Source organism: Diadema antillarum, unplaced genomic scaffold (assembly GCF_040938485.1).
Source record: "Diadema antillarum isolate AM-2024a unplaced genomic scaffold, OU_Dant_1.0 scf00000082, whole genome shotgun sequence".
In the NCBI taxonomy this organism is placed as follows: Eukaryota; Metazoa; Echinodermata; class Echinoidea; order Diadematoida; family Diadematidae; genus Diadema; species Diadema antillarum.
In genome coordinates this window covers 922,473-943,740 of record NW_027270971.1, presented here as the reverse complement: position 1 = coordinate 943,740, position 21,268 = coordinate 922,473, and the positions used below count along the sequence as shown (strand labels likewise).

The 21,268-nt window shown below is 40.0% G+C and overlaps 1 protein-coding gene across 1 annotated transcript in view; it reads right to left on the bottom strand.

The window, feature by feature from the left end:
- The window catches only part of LOC139717760 (phosphopentomutase-like), a 39,935-nt gene extending 19,117 nt beyond the window's left edge, over window positions 1-20,818 (bottom strand). Inside the window, exons 1-4 of the mRNA XM_071629262.1 lie at window positions 20,711-20,818; window positions 8,278-8,377; window positions 7,417-7,484; window positions 5,317-5,405 (exon numbers count right to left, since the gene is read on the bottom strand). Of these exons, the coding sequence (XP_071485363.1) occupies window positions 5,317-5,405; window positions 7,417-7,484; window positions 8,278-8,377; window positions 20,711-20,782 (329 nt within the window). The 5' untranslated portion in view covers window positions 20,783-20,818. The remainder of the gene's footprint in view (window positions 1-5,316; window positions 5,406-7,416; window positions 7,485-8,277; window positions 8,378-20,710) is intronic.
- Between the last annotated feature and the right edge of the window lie 450 nt (window positions 20,819-21,268).

Below are 21,268 nucleotides of genomic sequence, written 5' to 3'. Positions count from 1 at the left end.
ACTGAAGGTGATTAATACCCCCGCCCCGTGACGACAGTCTTACCCAAGGAATGATCTTTCCTTGATCTTCTGCCATTTAAATGCCGTTACCATGGCAACGCAGCTTCCGACACGTCCAAAAAATATGTCTTGCACATCTTCCCACCAAGACTATTGTGTGTGCCACATTTCATAAGCTTTTGTCAAAAACTGAGGAAGTAGTTCAATCCACAAGATCTTTCCTTGATCTTCCGCCATTAATATGCCGTTACCATGGCAACGCAGTTTCCGACACGTCCAAAAAATGTCTTGCACATCTTCCCACCAAGACCAATGTGTGTGCCTCATTTCATGAGCTTCAGTCGAATACAGAGGAAGTAGTTCAATCCGCAAGATCTTTCCTTGATCTTCTGCCATTTATATGCTGTTACCATGGCAACGCAGCTTCCGACACGTCCGAAAAATATGTCTTCCACATCTTCCCACCAAGATCAAGGTGTGTGCCACATTTCATAAGCTTTGGTCAAAAAACTGAGGAAGTAGTTAAATCCGCAAGATCTTTCCTTGATCTTCTGCCATTAATATGCCGTTACCATGGCAACGTACTTTCGGGTACTGTCAAAAAATGCGTCTTGCACATCTACAACCAAAGGCACACATCTGTACCAAGTTTCATGGAAATTGGGCAAAAACTGAGGAAGTAGTTTGCAACACAAAATTTTCCATCATTTTGGCTCATAATATGTGAGCTGTTACCATGGCAACATACTTTTTGTCACTGTCAAGAAATGTGTCATGCTGACCTATATCCTAAGACAAACATTCAATATGAATTCCATGAGAATTGGAAGAACACTGATGAAGCAGTTTTGCCATGAAGCATTTTGCCCTATATTTTACCAATAACATGCCGTTACCATGGCAACGCACTTTTTGCCACTGCGGAAATATGTGTCTTGCACATTAACATATTCAGATGAACATCTGTACCTAATTTCATAAAAATTGATCAAAAACTGTGGGACGACGCAAGATTTGTACCCATTTTTGCCCATAATATGCCGTTACCATGGCAACGTACTTTTGGGTACTGTCAAAAAATACGTCTTGCACATCTACAACCCAAGGCACACATCTGTGCCAAGTTTTATGGGAATCGGTTGAAAACTGAGGAAGTAGTTCGCGACGCAAGATTTGCAACGGACCGACCGCCCGACCGCCCGCCCGACCGCCCGCCCGACCGCCCGACCGACCGCCCGACCGCCCGACCGTCCGCTGATTCCTATATACCCCCTTCAAACTTTGTTTGGCGGGGGTATAATAATAACATAAACAAACTACTTTTTCTCCTACAACCATTATTACCAGGCCATCTACCACTACTACTACTACTACTACTACTACGTAATAGTAATGATTGTATTAACTAGAACTATCACTCATTGTGATTAATATACCCCCACCCACAACTGAGGAAATTAGCTCAACCCAGGATTTTTTAAACTTTTTAATGAAAAAAAAAATACCAAGGCAATGCACTGTCCAACAGTAAATAAATGTATTGCTCACTGTTTAATAGTCAAATGTCCCACATCTCAAGTCAAGTGCTCAAAAACTGAGCGAGCAAGATAATTAAACTGACGATTTCTATGGTTTTTATCAAAAATTGTATAACCGTGGTGCAACACAATGTTGGATATCAAGAGAAAAAAATGAAGTTTTGCACAACTATATATCATAGCCATCACATGTGCAAAATTTCAAGCCAAATGCTAACAGGATGAGGGGCTTAGTTGAATTCATAATATTAGTATACTGTTACCATGGCAACACATTTTCAACACTGACAAAAGAGTTTTTGCACAGCTAGGTAATGTAGAGGTAACATGTGCCAAATATGAAGCCAAAACGCTCTAAACATAGAGTTAGGATCTAATTGAAATGTTTGTATGATTTTCATTCAAAATGCACTGTTACCATGGCAACACATTGTTTAACAATGATGAAATACAAAGTTTGCATATCTCTGTACTACAATGGTTGCATGTGCCAAATTTCAAGCCAAATGCTCAAACTGAGGGAGTTACCTGAATCCACAATATTTTTATATTGATTTTCATTCAAACTATGCTGTTACCATGGCAACACAATGATCAACAATGACGAAAGGTTAAGTTTGCACATCTACATACCATAGTGGTCAGGTGTGCCAAATTTCAAGCTAAATGCTCAAAGACTGAGGGAGTTGGCGGAATCCACATGCTTTTTGGTGAAAAAATGTTGTTACCATGGCAACGCATTGTTCAACAATAATAACAGATTAAGTTTGAACATCTATATGCTATAGTGGTCACCTGTGCCAAATTTCAAGCCAAATGCTCAAAGACTGAGGGAGTTAACTGAATCCAAAATATTTTTGCATGATTTTCATTCAAAATATATTGTTACCATGGCAACACATTGATCAACAATGACCAAAGACTAGGTAAGCTCATCTACGTACTATAGTGGTCACATGTGCCAAATTTCATGCTCAATGCTCAAAGACTGAGGTAGTTACCAGAATTCACAATATTTTTGTATGCATTTTAGTGAAAAGCTGCTGTTACCATGGCAACCCATTGTTCACCACTGACGAAAGATTAAGTTTGCACATCTATATGCTCTAGTGGTTGCATGTGCCAAATTTCAAGCCAAATGCTCAAAGAGTGATGGATTTAACTGAATTCACGATATTTTTGTATGATTTTCATTCAAAATATGCCGTTACCATGGCAACGCATTGATCACCACTGACGAAAGATTACCTTTGCACATCTACGTACCACAGTGGTAATGTGTGCCAAATTTCTAGCTAAACGCTTGAAGACTAAAGAAAGTTAGCTGAATCCACAATATTTTTGTATTTTTTTGGTTAAAAAAAGCTGTTACCATGGCAACGCATTGATCACCACTGACGAAAGATTACCTTTGCACATCTACGTACCACAGTGGTAATGTGTGCCAAATTTCTAGCTAAACGCTTGAAGACTAAAGAAAGTTAGCTGAATCCACAATATTTTTGTATTTTTTTGGTTAAAAAAAGCTGTTACCATGGCAACGCATTGTTCATCACTGACGAAAGATTAAGTTTGCACATCTATATACTATAGTGGTCATGTGTACAAAATTTCAAGTCAAATGCTCTAAGACTGAGGGAGTTAACTTCATCCACAATATTTTCGTATTACTTTCATTCAAACTATGCTGTTACCATGGCAACACATTGATAAAAAATGACGAAGTAGTAAGTATGCACATCTACATACAATAGTGGTCACATGTGCCAATTTTTAAGCCAAATGCTTGAAAACTGAAGGAGTTAGGCTAATCCACACATTTTTGTATGATTGGTAAAAAAAATTCTGTTGCCATGGCAACAGATTCATCACCACACACATCAAATGTGTTTTGCACAAATATACATTACATTGATCGCATATCCAAAATTGCTACAAAACTAAGAGATTAGAGCAATCCACAACATTTTGTAAGATTTATATGACAATCTTCCGTTGCCATGGCAACGCATAATGAAATAATCACGAAAAAGGTCTCTTGCACATCTGCCTGTGATAGCGGTCACACATGCCAAATTTGAAGTTGATTGCTCAAAAAATGAGAAAGCTGTTCGATCCACAAGTTTTTATGAAAATATGCCGTTGCCATGGCAACGCATTATGCGATACTAACAAAAAAGGTGTCTTGCACATCTACCTTTGATAGCAGTCACACATGCCAAATTTGGGGTCAATTGCTCAAAAAATGAGAGAGGAGTTCGATCCACAACATTTTGCTAGATTTTTTTAAAATTTGCCGTTGCCATGGCAACTCATTATGCAATACTAACGAAAAAGGTGTCTTGCACATCTCCCTTTGATAGCAGTCACACATGCTAAATTTGGGGATAATTGCTAAAAAAATGAGAGAGTAGTTCGATCCACAAGTTTTTAGGAAAATATGCCGTTTCCATGGCAACGCATTATGCGATACTAACGAAAAAGGTGTCTTGCACATCTACCTTTGATAGCGGTCACACATGCCAAATTTGGGGTCAATTGCTCAAAAAATGAGAGAGGAGTTCGACCCACAAGATTTTGCAACGGACCGACCGCCCGACCGCCCGACCGCCCGCCCGCCCGACCGACCGACCGACCGACCGACCAACCGACCGACCGGCCACCCGACCTCAGGATGATTCCTATATACCCCCCCTACACACTATGTGTGGGTGGGGGTATAATAACCACACCATATAATCTTGATATTTACAGTAGAGTCGGACTGCTACTGTATACGCCGTTATTTTCGCAAGGGTTTAATTTTCGCGAATTTCGCGAATTGCAGTTGGATCGCGAATTTAACAACAAGCGAAATTGTCTCCATGCGCTTTGTTGATAGAGCATTAACGTAAGCGTCGGCGTCAATTCACGAAAACAACACCTCGCGAAAATGTCTATGACCTCGTCATTCGCGAAAATATCTGTACGCGAAAATAACGGCGTATACAGTATATGAAATTGAATGAATAAGCATGTGGCTTTACTACTGGACCACAAAAAGGAAAGTTGTGATTATCACAACAGTCCTTTTCATGGTCCAGCAGTAATGTCACATGCTTATTCATTCAGTTTTGTGTAGCAGCCTGATAGCTTAACAAGATTGATAATCATTCTACCAGTTGAGTCAAAACCAAAAATAAACAAAGTGAATATTCTCTGCTGCTCATATCTAACACACACGAAAGGTGCAAAAGATCAAGGGGTCGAACTGATACTACATAGTTGGCATTGCTATTATTAGACACTTTAATCTGTTGAGGACGAGTCCCGAATATACTCTGGCAAGTGTCTATGGAAAATGCATGTTGTAGCAAAATCAGTCCCTCCTCAATGGGTTAAGACTGTATCGACAATATCAATTTCATTTTAATAAATACATTTATCTGGCCCGGTACAAAAATTAAACCAACTCAAGGAATAGCCATACAGTACAGTGCAATATTAGCACTGACCAAAACGAGTGACTACAGTAAATGCAGTAAACCAGGAGAAGACTGAACTGAATGTAAAAATGGAGAGATTTGCAACCAGCAAATAATGATGTGATTCATTCTAAATGACTAATTATGAAGAGACCTGGTGTGTCAGCACGTGAACAAGTGCAGATGGTAAAGAAATGTGTACACACTGGCATCACAATCACTCATTTGCCCTCACACAGTACTGTAATATATGCCCATGAGATGATTGTGTTACATGTATTAACATTAAACACATGGTGATGGTTATGGATTACCTCTGACTGCAGTGCCTGGCATCATAGCCAATGACAATCCCTTGAGATTTGCACTCTGGGTTGCTGGATTCCAGGTACCTGAGAAGCCCCTAATAGGAGCAAAGAATACTTGTCATAATGATTAAAGGAAATGATTCTGATAGAAGTAGGAAAAGTAATAGTAAATCCAGTAATAATATACAAAGTACAGTACATGTAAGCAAAGATAGTAATGATAATGATAATCAAAATGCTAATAACAATAATAATAATAACAATAATAATAATAATAATAATAATAATAATAATAATAATAATAATAATACCAATGATAACTAGAGAGGGGCCGTCAAAGGCGGCAGACCCACGCCTTAAGTACAAAGTCGGGGTAAACATAATGTGCATTCGGTCACTTAATTGCTAGTGACAAGTGTGCTTTATCACCAGCCAGTGAGTTCTACCAAAGATCGTACACTTCAGTGTACGATCTTTGGTTCTACAGTCACATCACACGCAAATCACATCATTTCACATACGGTAACACTCATTCACAACAGGAAAGTCCTTTAGTCTCCTCCCAAAATCCATCGAAAATCCCAAATTCCACCGTCAAGTGCAGAATCGGAACTTTTCCAAGCGGGCGCGAATTAAGTCCAGTTTTAAGAGTATTGTCTACGCGACGGGTCGCCGATAAACGCTAAAAATCGAGAAATACGCCGTTTTCTTGCGGGATATTTTGATTATAGCAAGCCGAGAGTGTGATGATATCAAAGGTCGTATGAGTGTACGATCTTTGATGGTATCCACAAAAGCGCAAAAGAAAAACAAAATTTACGTACCCCCTAGGCAATTACCCCTATGATTAGTGTCTACGGAAATTATTCAATGCAAGGGTTGAATGCAAATGTCTACTGCACCAGTATTCGGTCACCAACGAGCGCCGCAACGTCCCCGATGCAATTTTGCACCAACAGTGTAGAGCGCGATGCATTTTCAGCGGCCTTGCACACGCATTGACATTGAGCGCGCATATCGTGCAGTGTGACTGCGACCGAGCAAATGCTCCTCCAACGAAAAAAAAAATCAATGTTAATTTGAAAAATCATCAAAATACGGGCCAGTTTGTGACGACGGAGAAAGAACTTTCATAAATCTAAAAGGACATAGTCCCTCAAACAGGCCTAAACGTAAATTTCAGAATTCTTACAAACATTTGAGCAGCGAAGTCGGATCGTTTGGGAGTTTATGTTTTCGTATGGTAGCGGAAAATCGCTAAGTGAGAAACGGGAAATTTTCGGAGTGGTCACTATACCATAGGGTCAAAACTTCAAGGTCACACAGAATTTGCAAGGGTCAACCGATTATCACCAAAATCTAATCGATTCTTTCCTGCCATTATCCAAACATCCCCTGAACATTTCGTGCAAATCCGTTTACCCGTTCTCTTGTTATCTTGTACACAAACAAACAAACAAACAAAAAAACAAACAAACAAACAAACAAACAAACATACGGAACCCTTTACATAACCCCCTGCCGATTTTCATCGGCGTGGGTAATAATTACAATGTGGTGATACACGTACGTTGAAGATACCAATTATACTGTAATTACCTGTACAATAATGTATGTATTCTCAACCTTCCTTTCCTACAATGTACAATGTACATGTAGGTACATTCTCAATTAATTCCAAGACATTTTATTCTCGCTTGGGTTCTATACCAATGGCAACGTGACAAGCAATTATTGACAGTTTCATTTCGATCAGTACATGCCTTGAATGGCTGATTCATTTCCACAAAGATTGACGGACTACAGCTGTATGTGTACAAGTTTCACAAAGCCTAGCCATCAGAGGTACAATAGCCACGGTCACACTGGCAAAACATTGAGAAGTTTAAGATCACGATCTTTAAGATCTCCAAGTTTTGCCAGTGTGAACGCAAACTTCTCGCGAGACTCCCCACTCCAACTAGTGATACTTCCCTTCCCCCCCACCAAACTTCTCAATTTTTTGCCAGTCTGACTGCACCTCATGTACAAAGTATCCTGTGCACATGGCCAATTGTGAAGGTCTATCTCTGGTGACATACACAGAGAAATACCTTTGAGCCTCACCTGAGCTGTTTGAATGATGATCAGATCATTAATTCTGGCAGTGCCAGCCTCCATTGCTGCCCGTAGACCTGGACAGGTGTGAAATGAAAGACACAGGTACCTAGAACATTTGAATTATCGACAAAGATAATTTACATGATCATGGCAGTGAAGTAAACTGGACACAAACTACTGTACAAGAGGGAAAGCAAAGAAAATCTTAGATTACCTGATAAGTTGTATTTGCTGTAGAGTGATTGTATTAATCACATTCTAGTGAGAGAAACACAAACACTTAATATTTTCTTTTGTAAGTGAAGGAAACATGCTAAAACTTATGGAAACTGTATACTCTAAGATAAACAGATCTTAATAATGGTAATTTGCTTTCAAAAGGCAAAGCTGTAAAACTTTTCACAATCATGTTACTGCACACTTTCATTAAAGGACATGTGCAATGCAACTTCAGGCCTCTTGACTTATGTTGATTTATAATACAACCCTGGTCATCGCATTAAACTGCACATTGTATGTGGAAAAAAAGAGAATCTATAAATATGCCCCATTATTTCATAGTATTCACTGTGCTATTTATCTTTAGATTACTTAGATCAATCCGAACAAAATCTTCCAAAACAAGATTCTTCCGATGAAATGATATGTCAATGACTGCTACATCACTAGTATGATTGGAATGCACCTTCCCTTGAAATGAACATACAACATGTATATTAAACTTGTACAGTAACTTGCATGTGTCCATAGAGTGTCTTATCTTAATCATATTTTTAGAGCATGGAAACATTTTTTTTTTCACACTATCACATGGACAATAAACAACCTTAACACCAAAGCAACATCAAGAGGAGATTACATCATTACCCGCTGTTCCAAACTGGATCCTGGTCCCAAACCTCTTTCGCAACTCATCAACATTGTGGTCATTCAGCAGATCAGTCACTTCTTGTCTGGTAGCCATATTCTGCATGACAAAAATATTAAGATTTAATTTGTGACAAAAAGAGTATCAGCTGAGCTTGCTTTTTATACAAGTCATCAGGAACCCTGGGGGTAGATGACCAAATAACTTCATAATAGCATGTTGCAATAATTCATTAAATCAAATTACTGTTATGCCATGGTATAGCTGAGAGCAGCATGCCCAAAGGGCACCTACGTACTTTGTATCTTACATGTGTAATTTATTAAAATATATAGCGGCAATGAGGACATCAACTACAGTATCAAGGGTGATAGCTTCTATCATGGGGGATAATCTGATGCAATGAGCCAATCACATTGCAGGTCTCTGTTCTTGCATCATTTTGGACTACTGAGAGCGTCTAATGAGGTAGCCTTTTGCCTTCGACAATGCATAAATGTATGACACGTATGTACACTGTATTCTCAGAATGTATCTGGACTGTACAATATGGTTTACATCGAACAAATATATCATACTCGATTGCTCACTCAAGCAAGAGGGTACAGTTTGCACTCTTTTGCCCTGATGTCACATCCCCTACAGATGCATGAAGAGAATGCACAATTAGGCATACAATGTAATGCTCAAAACTCATACTTGTACATTGTACACTGCACTTGCTAATTTCTAATTATAATCTCCTCATGTCTTTGTACATTTGTAACTTTCCTATAAAAAAAAAAATGAAAAAGAGATGACACTTTGCATACTGAGTGTGAACAGGTGTCAGCAAACTATGCACTGAATATTTGCACCATTGATGAAAGCTATTACACTGTACACGTACATTGGAAACCACAGAATGCAGCAATGCACCCCTATACATTTGTATACACTTTACAATATTGTGGGTTAACTCCAGCTGAATAATTACCCACGCCGATGTAATCGGCAGGGGGTTATGTAAAGGGTTCCGTATGTTTGTTTGTTTGTTTGTTTGTTTGTTTTTTTGTTTGTTTGTTTGTATGTTTGTTTGTTTGTTTGTTTGTTTGTGTACAAGATAACAAGAGAACGGGTAAACGGATTTGCACGAAATGTTCAGGGAATGTTTGGATAACGACAGGAATGAATCGATTAGATTTTGGTGATAATCAGTTGACCCTTGCAAATTCTGTGTGACCTTGAAGTTTTGACCCCATGGTATAGTGACCACTCCGAACATTTTCCGTTTCTTTGCGATTTTCCGCTACCATACAAATATGGCGCGCCATTTGATCAATAATGCCGATTAACTGTTCATCGCCGAAAAACACTGTTTATCGGCGATAAACACTGAAAAAACACTGTTTATCGGCGATAAACAGTGTTTATCGAACGAAAAACACTGTTTATCAAGTGATAAACAGTGTTTATCGAGAAAAACTATGTTTATCGACCAAGTGATAAACAGTGTTTATCGAGGAAAAACTATGTTTATCGATCGACCGATAAACAGAGTTTTTTGTGATAAACACTGTTTATCGACCGCCGATAAACGGTGTTTATCGAGAAAAATTCAGTTTATCAGTTGATAAAGGTGTGATAAACAGAGCTTCATCTTGATAAACAGAGTTTATCGCTCGATAAACAGAGTTTATCGCTCGATAAAGTGTTTATCGCCGATAAACAGTGTTGTTGGTCGATCGGCGCGCCATATACAAAAGCGTATCTCCCAAACGATCCGACTTCGCTGCATGCAACTCTGTTCGTAAGACGATCCAACTTCGCTGCTCAACACCATTCGTAAGAATTTCGAAATTTACGTTTATTTGAGGAACTATGTCCTTCTTGATTTATGAAAGTTCGGGGTTCGCTCTCCGTCGTCACAAACTGTCCCGTATTTGGTGATTTTTCAAATTAACATTGATTCTTTTTTTGTTTGTTTGTTGGAGGAGCATTCCTCAATCATGAAATAATTTTGCTCGGTCCCAGTCACACTGCACGATATGCGCACTCATTGTCAATGCGTGTTCAAGGCCGGTGAAAATGCATCGCGCTCTACCCTGTTGGCGCAAAATTGCATCGCGGACGTTGCGGCGCTCGTTGGTGACCGAATACTGGTGCAGTAGATATTTGCATTCAACCCTTACATTGAATAATTGCCGTAGGGGGGTAATTGCCCAGGGGGTATGTAAATTTTGTTTTTCTTTTTACCCACGCCGATGAAAATCGGCAGGAGGTTATGTAAAGGGTTCCGTATGTTTGTTTGTTTGTTTTTTGGTTTGTTTTTTGTTTTTTTGTTTGTTTGTTTGTTTGTTTGTGTACAAGATAACAAGAGAACGGGTAAACGGATTTGCACGAAATGTTATGGGGATGTTTGGATAATGGCAGGAAAGAATCGATTAGATTTTGGTGATAATCGGTTGACCCTTGCAAATTCTGTGTGACCTTGAAGTTTTGACCCCATGGTATAGTGACCACTCCGAAAATTTCCCGTTTCTCACTTTGCGATTTTCCGCTACCATACGAAAACATAAACTCCCAAACGATCCGACTTCGCTGCTCAAATGTTCGTAAGAATTCCGAAATTTACGTTTAGGCCTATTTGAGGGACTATGTCCTTCTAGATTTATGAAAGTTCATTCTCCGTCATCACAAACTGGCCCGTATTTTGATGATTTTTCAAATTAACATTGATTGTTTTTTTCGTTGGAGGAGCATTTGCTCGGTCGCAGTCACACTGCACGATATGCGTGCTCAATGTCAATGCGTGTGCAAGGCCGCTGAAAATGCATCGCGCTCTACACTGTTGGTGCAAAATTGCATCGGGGACGTTGCGGCGCTCGTTGGTGGCCGAATACTGGTGCAGTAGACATTTGCATTCAACCCTTGCATTGAATAATTCCCGTAGACACTAATCATAGGGGTAATTGCCTAGGGGGTACGTAAATTTTGTTTTTCTTTTGCGCTTTTGTGGATACAATCGTACCATCAAAGATCGTACACTCATACGACCTTTGATATCATCACACTCTCGGCTTGCTATAATCAAAATATCCCGCAAGAAAACGGCGTATTTCTCGATTTTTAGCGCTTTTTCCGCGACCCGTCGCGTAGACAATACTCTTAAAACTGGACTTAATTCGCGCGCGCTTGGAAAAGTTCCGATTCTGCACTTTTGACTGTGGAATTTGGGATTTTCGATGGATTTTTGGAGGAGACTTGAGGACTTTCCTGTACGTGAATGAGTGTTAATACCGTATGTGTAATGATGTGATTTGCGTGTGATGTGACTGTAGAACCAAAGATCGTACACTTCAGTGTACGATCTTTGGTAGAACTCACTGGCTGGTGATAAAGCACACTGGCAATTAAGTGGCCGAATTCTGGTAGATGTCACCGAATGCACATTATGTTTACCCCGACTTTGTACTTAGGCGTGGGTCTGCCGCCTTTGACGGCCCCTCTCTAGTTTTACATGTATAATTATCGAGTGAGATGAAATTGCCTCTTGTTGAACCCTTCATCTCTTCTATTGTGCAGTGTACAGGGTACATGTACAAAAGTAGGTCTACCTACATTGTATGGTACACTGTATGTTTGAACATTAAATTGTACCGTACTGGCAGTAAGTTATGGGGCTCTTCTGCAACTTTTATAGAACACATCCAATAAAGCAAAGACCAACAACTGACACTTATACATAATATCTGTACATACACATAAATTGTCAACATTCAGTGTACAAGTAAAATGAAAAAGAGATATTACAGGCAATTCTGTAAGTTACATGTGTACAGTACATCAAGATTTGCGAAAGTAAAATGCATGTGAAAGTTTTTGTCCACGCACGCATTGTATGCTAGTGTATATGCTAATATTAATATTGAAATAGATTGAAATACATGTAGGTTGGCGGGGAGTTCTTGGGAATTGAATCTATACATAAAGACAGCACTTTGGAGGTAATGAATATCGTAAATGGAGAGTGTACGCACTAGATGGGATGCACTAGACAAGATACTTGCAATGTTATGAGCAGAAAATTCTAATCACTTGCATTTAATTCCTCAAATTTTTCTGAAATGATGACATTTTAGCCCCTGAACAAACAATGCAATCGCCAAATTGTGTCTCGCCCATTCGCGTACAAGGAATTAATATTTTTTACAACTCCCAGAAGTTAATTGACCTGCTTATGACCTTTGACCTTGTGGTGACCTTCAACACCGTAAGGGACATTTACCATCCAAGTTTGGACACAAACGGACAAAGGGATCAAAAGTAATGAGCCATAATCGAAACGCGCCATAAAAACTTAACATTGGGCCCTAAAAATTTGTTGACCCCTTTCTGAGACCTTTGACCTAGTGATGACCTTTAACTTCCCAAGGGACATCTACCGTCCAAGTTTTGTCACAAACGGACATAGGGATCAAAAGTTATGAGCCACAATCAAAACGCGCCCTAAAAACATAACATTGGGCCCTAAAAGTTTGTTGACCCCTGTCTGTGACCTTTGACCTTGTGACGACCTTCACCTCCCCAAGGGACATCTTCCATCCAAGTTTGGTCACAAACGGACAAAGGGATCAAAAGTTACGAGCCATAAACGAAATGCGCCCGAAAAACGTAACATCGGGCCCTAAAAGTTTGTTGACCCCCATCTGTAACCTTTGACCTTGTGGTTACTTTCAACTTCCCAAGTGACATCTACCATCACCCAAGTTTGATTGCCATTGTAGCAACATGTGCTGAGTTACGTGTGATAAGAGTCTTGCAAGTAAACTTTAACGTATGACCTCAAATGACCTTTGACCTTATCATGTGACCTCTTACGGCACCATAACATGAAGGTACCCCCAGTGCATCCATCATCCAAGTTTGATTGCCATTGTAGCAACATGTGTCGAGTTACGTGTGATAAGAGAGTCTTGCAAGTAAACTTTAACGTATGACCTCAAATGACCTTTGACCTTATCCTGTGAGCTCCAACGGCACCATAACATGAAGGTACCCCCAGTGCATCTATGACCCAAGTTAGGTTGTAATCGAAGCAACTTATGTGAAGTTATTTGTCAAAAGAGAGTCTTGCAGACCAACTTTAACATAGAAAAGAGAGTCTTGCACATACTCTTTAATATATGACCTCAAATGACCTTTGACATCATCACATGACCTCTGACAACACCATAACATGAAGATACCCCTAGTGCTTCTATCACCCAAGTGTGGCTGCCATTGCTGTAACAGTTGCCAAGTTATGCATCATAAGAGAGTCTTGCAGGTAAACTTTAACATTTGTGACGGACGACGGACGGACGCCATTTGGATCCCTTAGTCTCGCTTTCACCTCCCGTGGGCGAGACAAAAAGTACCGTTAGTGCACTAGTTTTCGACAGGACCCAGATTTCGACACCCAGCAGATAATTCTTATTAAATCTTATACTCAATACAAACGTCTGACTTCAACAATCAACCAAGTTATCAATCACATTTCTAGTCTTATATAAACACCGTTTGTTACTTGTCATTATAATCCGACGGTAGAATATTTAAAAGAAAAGCAACACAGTGTCAGCAGAAATTTTGATGTCGGCCATTTTTAGGTGTTCAAACAATATGATGCATTTTGTAAACATCGCCGTAAAATGAAATTCACCCATGCCGGTTATCTTACTTTAGTATCAGTTTGTTTGCCAAATCCTGATGTTTGATTTCATAATCGACTTTATAGTAATTTCATGGCTGAATTCGTGATAAATGAGCAAACTTGTAGAAAGAGTTGGCTTTGAGAATGTGGCACCAGATTTCGACATTCCCATTATAAGACACGTTATAGAGGAAACAACAAGTTCTTGCGCCGGTACTTTGCTGGTTTGCGTCCACAATGCAGTGTACGCATACTGTACGCGCCATGTGATTTATGCGTGATGCGCGCTGTGATTGTGTCGAAAAATGATGCTGGGTGTCGAAATCTGATGCCAGCGACGGCGTGACGGAAATCGCTAAAATTGAACACGAGTGCATTCAAATTGGAATTCGTTCAAGTCATATTATCATTGGCCTTTGTAGCTCAACTTCATATTGAAATTCCGAGGTAAAATGGTGCAGTATTGATGGTAAACAAGGAAATGTGCTAAAGTGTCGAAAACCGGTACCCTTACTGTACAGTGTAATACCCTTTATGTACACTGTGACAGTACCAGTACATGTAAATTATTAATGTTTTACAGCCTGAATTGAAATAGAAATAATCAAATAAAAATTTGGTGGCGAAAGGATGATCAAAGACTGATTAACTAACTAAATATGCTCCTTTTTCTTATGATGTACAAGGCTGTTCACCTGACTCAAGAATAAAAGCAGGATAATGACTCAAACATTTTTTATGTAGTATGGGTATGGAGGACTGATATTAGGTTCAGAACTCTGCGAAATCTCAACTTTAAGGCATAGGGCCTACAATGTACATGTACACCCACTTGCAGAAGTATGCTTTGCAAGGTGTACAGTATGATGTGTAGACTGAGAGTTCTACAGTCCCCTCTCCAAATACTAGCATTATACATGTATTCTGCCAGTACCTGTATACAATGCCATACATGCACTGTACATGATTGCTCATGCAGACTCACGACAACTCCCAAGGGCTTTCTGGGAGCTGCAAAGAAAGGATCTATGTATTATAAAAATGAACTGGCTGAGTTTCTAAAGTGCACACACACATGCTGTTTACAGCTGTACAATGCCTTCTAGTTAAAGGAATATACAGTACTGGTTGAGGTGAGGATTCAGTTTTATAACATTTTTCGGTGAGATGAAGAGAAACCTCTTGAAATGAAAGAGCATATAATTTCAAGAAGGATTCAATGTTTATTTGATGAAAATTGGTTTTCAAATGGTTGAGATTATCTCCAAAAAAGCCATAATAATAAAATGCGACAGGCCACAACTTTTATTAGGATCTCTTTGTTTCACGTTGTTTTTGGATATCTCAGTCACTTCAAAACCGATTTTCATCAACTAAGCTTTCAATATCCCTTAGAAGTGTACGCTCTTTGACATCTCATAGAGTGGTTTCTCAATATTTCGCAAAACGTTCATCCTCACCTCAACCAGTACTATACAGTCCCCTTAAGACTTGTCGTGCAGCAAAAGCCTATAATTCACTGACTGTGACCCACTTTTTACAGGAAACCCAAACCCAAAGAGAAATGTGGATTGAGTGAAAGCAGCAACACTAGTAGAACACATCCGATCAGTGAAAGTTTGAGGAAAAGGTCAATGCTGCAGTTTTATGTCAAAATTGTTGTAACCGTAAAATGAAAATAAATATTTAAGCTGTATCAAATTGAAGGGGGAAACTAGCTTTGTTGTAAACATTACTTTGAAAAAAGTATACTGAAACAAATGCAAAATTTAGTCAAACAGTAAAAATTGACAGTATTGAAATTCACACTTGGAAGTATGTATCTGTACATCATCAACACTGTAGTGTTGTGTATGCCCTAAAAGAACCAAAAAGTTGTTACACATGAAGCTTCATAGAGAAAATCATAAACCCATTTCCTGCTATATTGTCAGTTTGTTGCAATTACACTTACAGTAGATTATACATAGTAGTCAGAAGTACGTACATTGTACAATTTGTAGTTTGTAGATCCACAGTACCAGGGTATGCAACCTGTATTGACAATGCACAGTAAGCACTGAAGGCCCAAATTTGAAATCGCAGGGCTGCCAACTCTCACGCATTGAGCGTGAGACTCATGCATTTTGGTCCTTTCTCACTCTAAAACTTTATTTCATTTGCATGCATTTCTATGGATCTCACTCATTTTGACTCCTGAATTATAGCATTGGCCTTATGGGAGTTTCACTCTCAACTAGTTTCCAGTGTTGGCAGCCCTGAAATCGTGTCTGCAAATATATGGGACAAGCCCCCTGGGGCATACTGCTGGGTTGGTGCAGTGCAGAAAGGTCATTTCAGGTCACATTGCAACATTGTCTCCTCCATGCTGTAAATAAAGGGAGTGTGACATACATTCAGGATGGCACACTCAGAGTCAGAGTCAGAGGCTGTGTCTGATGAGGATTCATGTCTGGATGGCACATTATCCTCACATGCTTGAAATGTCATACATGGCCTGATGCTTTGGTAGTCTTGTCATAGAGTGTGGGGTAAGAAACACACTACCTGCAGCTTGATTACTCAGGGGCATAAACAATCACACAACTGCCACACTGTGCACAGCTCAGTCACATGTGTGGATGTACAACATGTACAGTACTGTAAGTAATTGTTGCATGTCTAACATGGAATTTCTACACAAGAGGCCACGGCTCATCCAAAGAGGCCTTGACCTTTCAAAATGTCAAAATTATGCGTTCACTTCCACAAAGAGGGTAAGGTTGTGAGTACACTGTATGGAGGTGTATCCTATTACCGAACGATTTTTGTTTTATTGCTCCAAACGGGCAACATTATGCAATAATTCCGCCAAAAATGTCTTTACAGATAATTGAAATGCTGATGACTTTAGCTGTAACGAAATTACTTGATAAATAAGCCAACTTCTAGAAAAAATCCGTATTTCAAATAACCCTTCCACAAAAGTTGTCTCTTTTTACCGACGCAAATCGTATTGTATTATCGAACGTGCGCCCTCTGTATGGGGAAATTTGTACATTGTATTTTCGGTCAATGTTTATTAACGCAGGACAACGAACATCGAAATTTTAGCAATTATTACGTAAATTTGAGGTAAATTACGTTTTGTTTTGTTTTTTGCTGCAGTTTAGCAATTTTCGGCACTGACTTCCCCTGTGAGATAACAGCGCGTAGTGCAATAAATGCGTATTCGAGTTGTTGTACGCGCTCCATTGAAAAAGTATGTGTTCGGTAATAGGATACCGTTCGGTAATAGGATACCTGACTATACATCTTGTGCTAGGCATTTACTTGATTTACATTGTAGGTATCAAATGCCCATCGGGGGGGGGGGGGGGGGGGGGGGGGGGGGGAGGTGGTCAGACATCCATTACAGATCAGTCCGGGAAACCCGCTCATGAGGCCTGCTACACCGTACGAGCACTCCTCCGCCTCACGAAGCCTCCGGAGAGCCTCATGACGCCCCCCGTAGAGAGAGAATCATGAAGCTCCTTGTTCACTTTTTATTCATCTCACATCTGACATATACATTGTCGCAACTTTGCATGATGATTTTTTGTTACACACACGTCCACTATCCGTGATGAAAAGAAGAAAAAATTCTGTATGTTTTTTTTTTTTTCTCCCCAACAATCAAGCGGGTTTCCCAGACTGAGATTGACATCATGATCTAGATGTCTAGCGAGTTAGTACAGTTAACGGTCTTGTTACCTCTGCCAAGGGAGGAGGTTATGTAAATGAGCTGCATGCTTGGAGGAGGTCTGCGCTCTCAGAGTGCTCTTCTAGTTTTATTTAGTACAATAGTAAAAATAGACCTACATAAACAAAGGTACAAGTACGCCTAACATTAGACAGAAAGATCTGTCTGTCCGGAGGAGTCTTTTATTTTTTTTTTACGTTATCGCTCTGAAGCCAGACGCAGTCTTCGCAGAACATATCCCCGACGACCAGATACAGACCAATCTTTCGGTCAAGGGTACGCCTCACTCTGCAGCTAAATCCTGAATGTTGCATCTCATTCTACGCCAGGTAGACCCCGTCTACGTGTAGGTCTAAATGTAACACAAGCTGCTCATAATTCGACCACAACACCGTCCAAAATTCAACCGCCTGCTACATGTACATCCTCAGAACTAGAAATAGTAGTAGCCTGACCACACGCTGTGCAAAGCATGTCACAACATTTGTGTGTTGCAGCGACAGGGCTGTGTATTGACTGACAAGTATACATGTCTAATTCCGTGAAAAACTTCTCATTTATAATGACAACAGCCAAATGCTCCATACATACAATCACTATATCGGTACACTTCCGTTTATTGACTAAAGTACTGTACTAGTAAGTCGTTCGAGCGCTAAATTTAACTTTGTAATATTGTGAATGAGCATTTGGCTTGCCATAGACGTTAAAGGACAAGTTCACCTTCATAAACATAAGGATTGAGAGAATGTAGCAATATTAGTAGAACACATCATTGAAAGTTTGAGGAAAATCGGACAATCCGTTCAAAAGCTATGAATTTTTGAAGTTTTTGTGCAGTAACCGCTGGATGAGAAGACTACTGCAGTGTGTGAAAAACATGCGTACAACAATATAAGGAAAATATAAAGAGAATTTCACAAATTTTAATCTTATGAAAGAAGCACACATTCCCCCGACTCGTTACCGACAAATGTTATGGGTAATATTATTCCCCCTGCCTTTAGAAAGAGGCAAGTCATGTGCTCTTTTATTATGCGAAAAAAATGAAAATATGTTGAATTTTCTTTTTATTTTCTTTATACTGTTGTACGCATATGACTCACAAGCTGTAGTAGTCTCCTTATCCAGCGGTTCCAAAACAAAAATTTTAAAAATTCATAACTTTTGCATCGATTGTCCAATTTTCCTCAAACTTTCACTGATGTGGTCTACTAATATTGTTGCATTCTCTCAATCCTTATGTTTATGAAGGTGAACTTGTCCTTTAATGCGGTCATTTTTCAAATGAAGGCGGCGATGAATTGGTGAGCGCTGCATAGAAGTGGAGGAAACAACCAGAAAACAGGAGGAAACAGTGGAAGAGGTGAGTCAAAATGTTTACTGATCAATCCTGTATATATTTTTTCCAGATTGGTTTGAAAACCAAGCTGGAAAAAATAATAACCATTTTTATGCAGGGGGAACTGGGTCGAAGTTGCCTTTAACCAGAACGGTTGAAACCGTCACAATAGCGTATGTATCAATAGTGTCTAAGAAGCGAAAAACTGACCCAGCAAATGTCATTTAATATTAAATTTACTGTAAATGAGAAGTTTTTCGCAGAATTTAATAGACATACTTGTCGGTCAAGGCTATGTTTGTATAAATTTAGTTAATAGTAACTCAGGCATTAGGAGTTCAGGTGGGCAGAATCTAGAACATCATATAGGTTCTACTACGTACTAGATTCCGATTCTTCAATTTCTTGTACATAACGTTAAATAAATTGTTAACCTCAACCCCGGGCGTGCCAGGGCGCTCCTTCCCACGGTCCGAGAACGTGGGAACAACAATGGCAGATGAGATTCAACAAAACAAAATGCTTCGCTATGCACATTTCACATAAAAAGAACCTAATGAAGGCAACTTATTATATTGGAGAAACCATCTTGGAGGCTGTTACAGATCACACTTACTTAGGGATCCAATTAAACAATAAATTGAACTGGGCAAATCACATTCGAGGTGTATCTTCAAAAGGAAACCAAATCCTTGGCCTCCTGAGAAGAAATCTCTTCAGTTGCTCGTCAAAAGTCAAATCCATCGCCTACAAAACCCTCGTACGACCCAGACTAGAGTACTGCGCATCAGTTTGGGACCCATACCAGAAAGAATATATAACTCAACTGGAAGCCATTCAACGACGATCTGCCAGATTTGTCCTCAACATCCACCAAAAAACCTCCAGTGTCACTGACATGCTTGAACGCCTTGAATGGAAACCACTTGAACATCGTAGGGCTGCCCTTAGACTGACATTACTCTATAAATCGATCTACAATTTAAATGCTCTGGATACGTCTCGTCTACAATCAAGTCCACTGGAAAACAGCAGGACGACAAGGCAACAACAGTCTATTTTCTTCAGAAAGTTAAAAACATCAAAAGATTGTTATAAGTATTCTTTATTCCCGAGAACCTGTGCTGAATGGAATCTCCTTCCACCGGATATTAGAGAAGCTCCCAGTCTTAACTCATTCAAACGGAAGTTATATTCATTTGACTTGGGGAAAATTATCCAAAAAGCACATTACAAAATATAAACGCTCCGCTCACTCGACCACGCCTGCACGTTTATATCCCTGATGTGGAGTTTGTGTAGTATCTCACCAGATCCAGATCCAGATCACACAGTTCTATACCGCTACTGCTGGTCGCAGTTGAGTTCATGAGTTAGTAATAGTATTGGAAACCTAAAGATCGTAGGACCCATTAAGAGGTAGGATCTTTTTTGGTTTATTTTACTATCAAACTGCAACCAGCCGAACGCAAAGCATTCGTGTGAAGGAGTGCCCCAGGGCCAGGGTTTCCAGGGGCGGATCCAGGAATTCCGTAAAGAGGGGGCGCGTTTACAAAATTAAAGGGGGGCGCACGCACCCCTCCCCCATTTTTTTTTTCTTTTTATTTATTTTGTTTCAACAAAAAATAAAGGGGGGGCGTGCGCTGGTTGCGGTCTTCCCTGGATCCGCCACTGGTTTCTACTACCTACACATACCCTATCCCATTCCAGCCATTGCTTGATGGTCTTGTCAAGTTCAGGGTCACCGGTGTCGACGTTTTCACCCATCTCCCTGTAGCTGTCGGCTCCTACTCGCTTTGGGGTTGAAAAGTTCACGGCCTTGTATGAAGCAGAGGGGAGACACGTCTCCGATCCCCGGAGCTTCAGGTCAAGCTTCGTCCACGTACGCGTAAATAAATGCTCGAAATGCTCCACTCCAGTGTCCATATGCTACGTCGAGACGTGTTGGAATGAAAACTGAAACATCCCCGCAATGATTACTGACTGGTGAGTGGTGACATTAGAGTCTACATGGGAAATGTGATACAGCGGTGGTTTTCCCTTGTGATCTGACGCTCACGACTGTCGTTAGTTCACTCAATGACGACTCAGGTACAGGGCTCAGCCAGTTCATCAGATCAAAGCCAATCAACCCCAAGATAGTACAGTAGATTGTCACCTTCGTCGATACGGCCTACGGGGGATGGGTCGGATCAAAACACCACGTGTACCGCAACCACTCACCACAGCTTACAGTACAATGTACCGACCCTA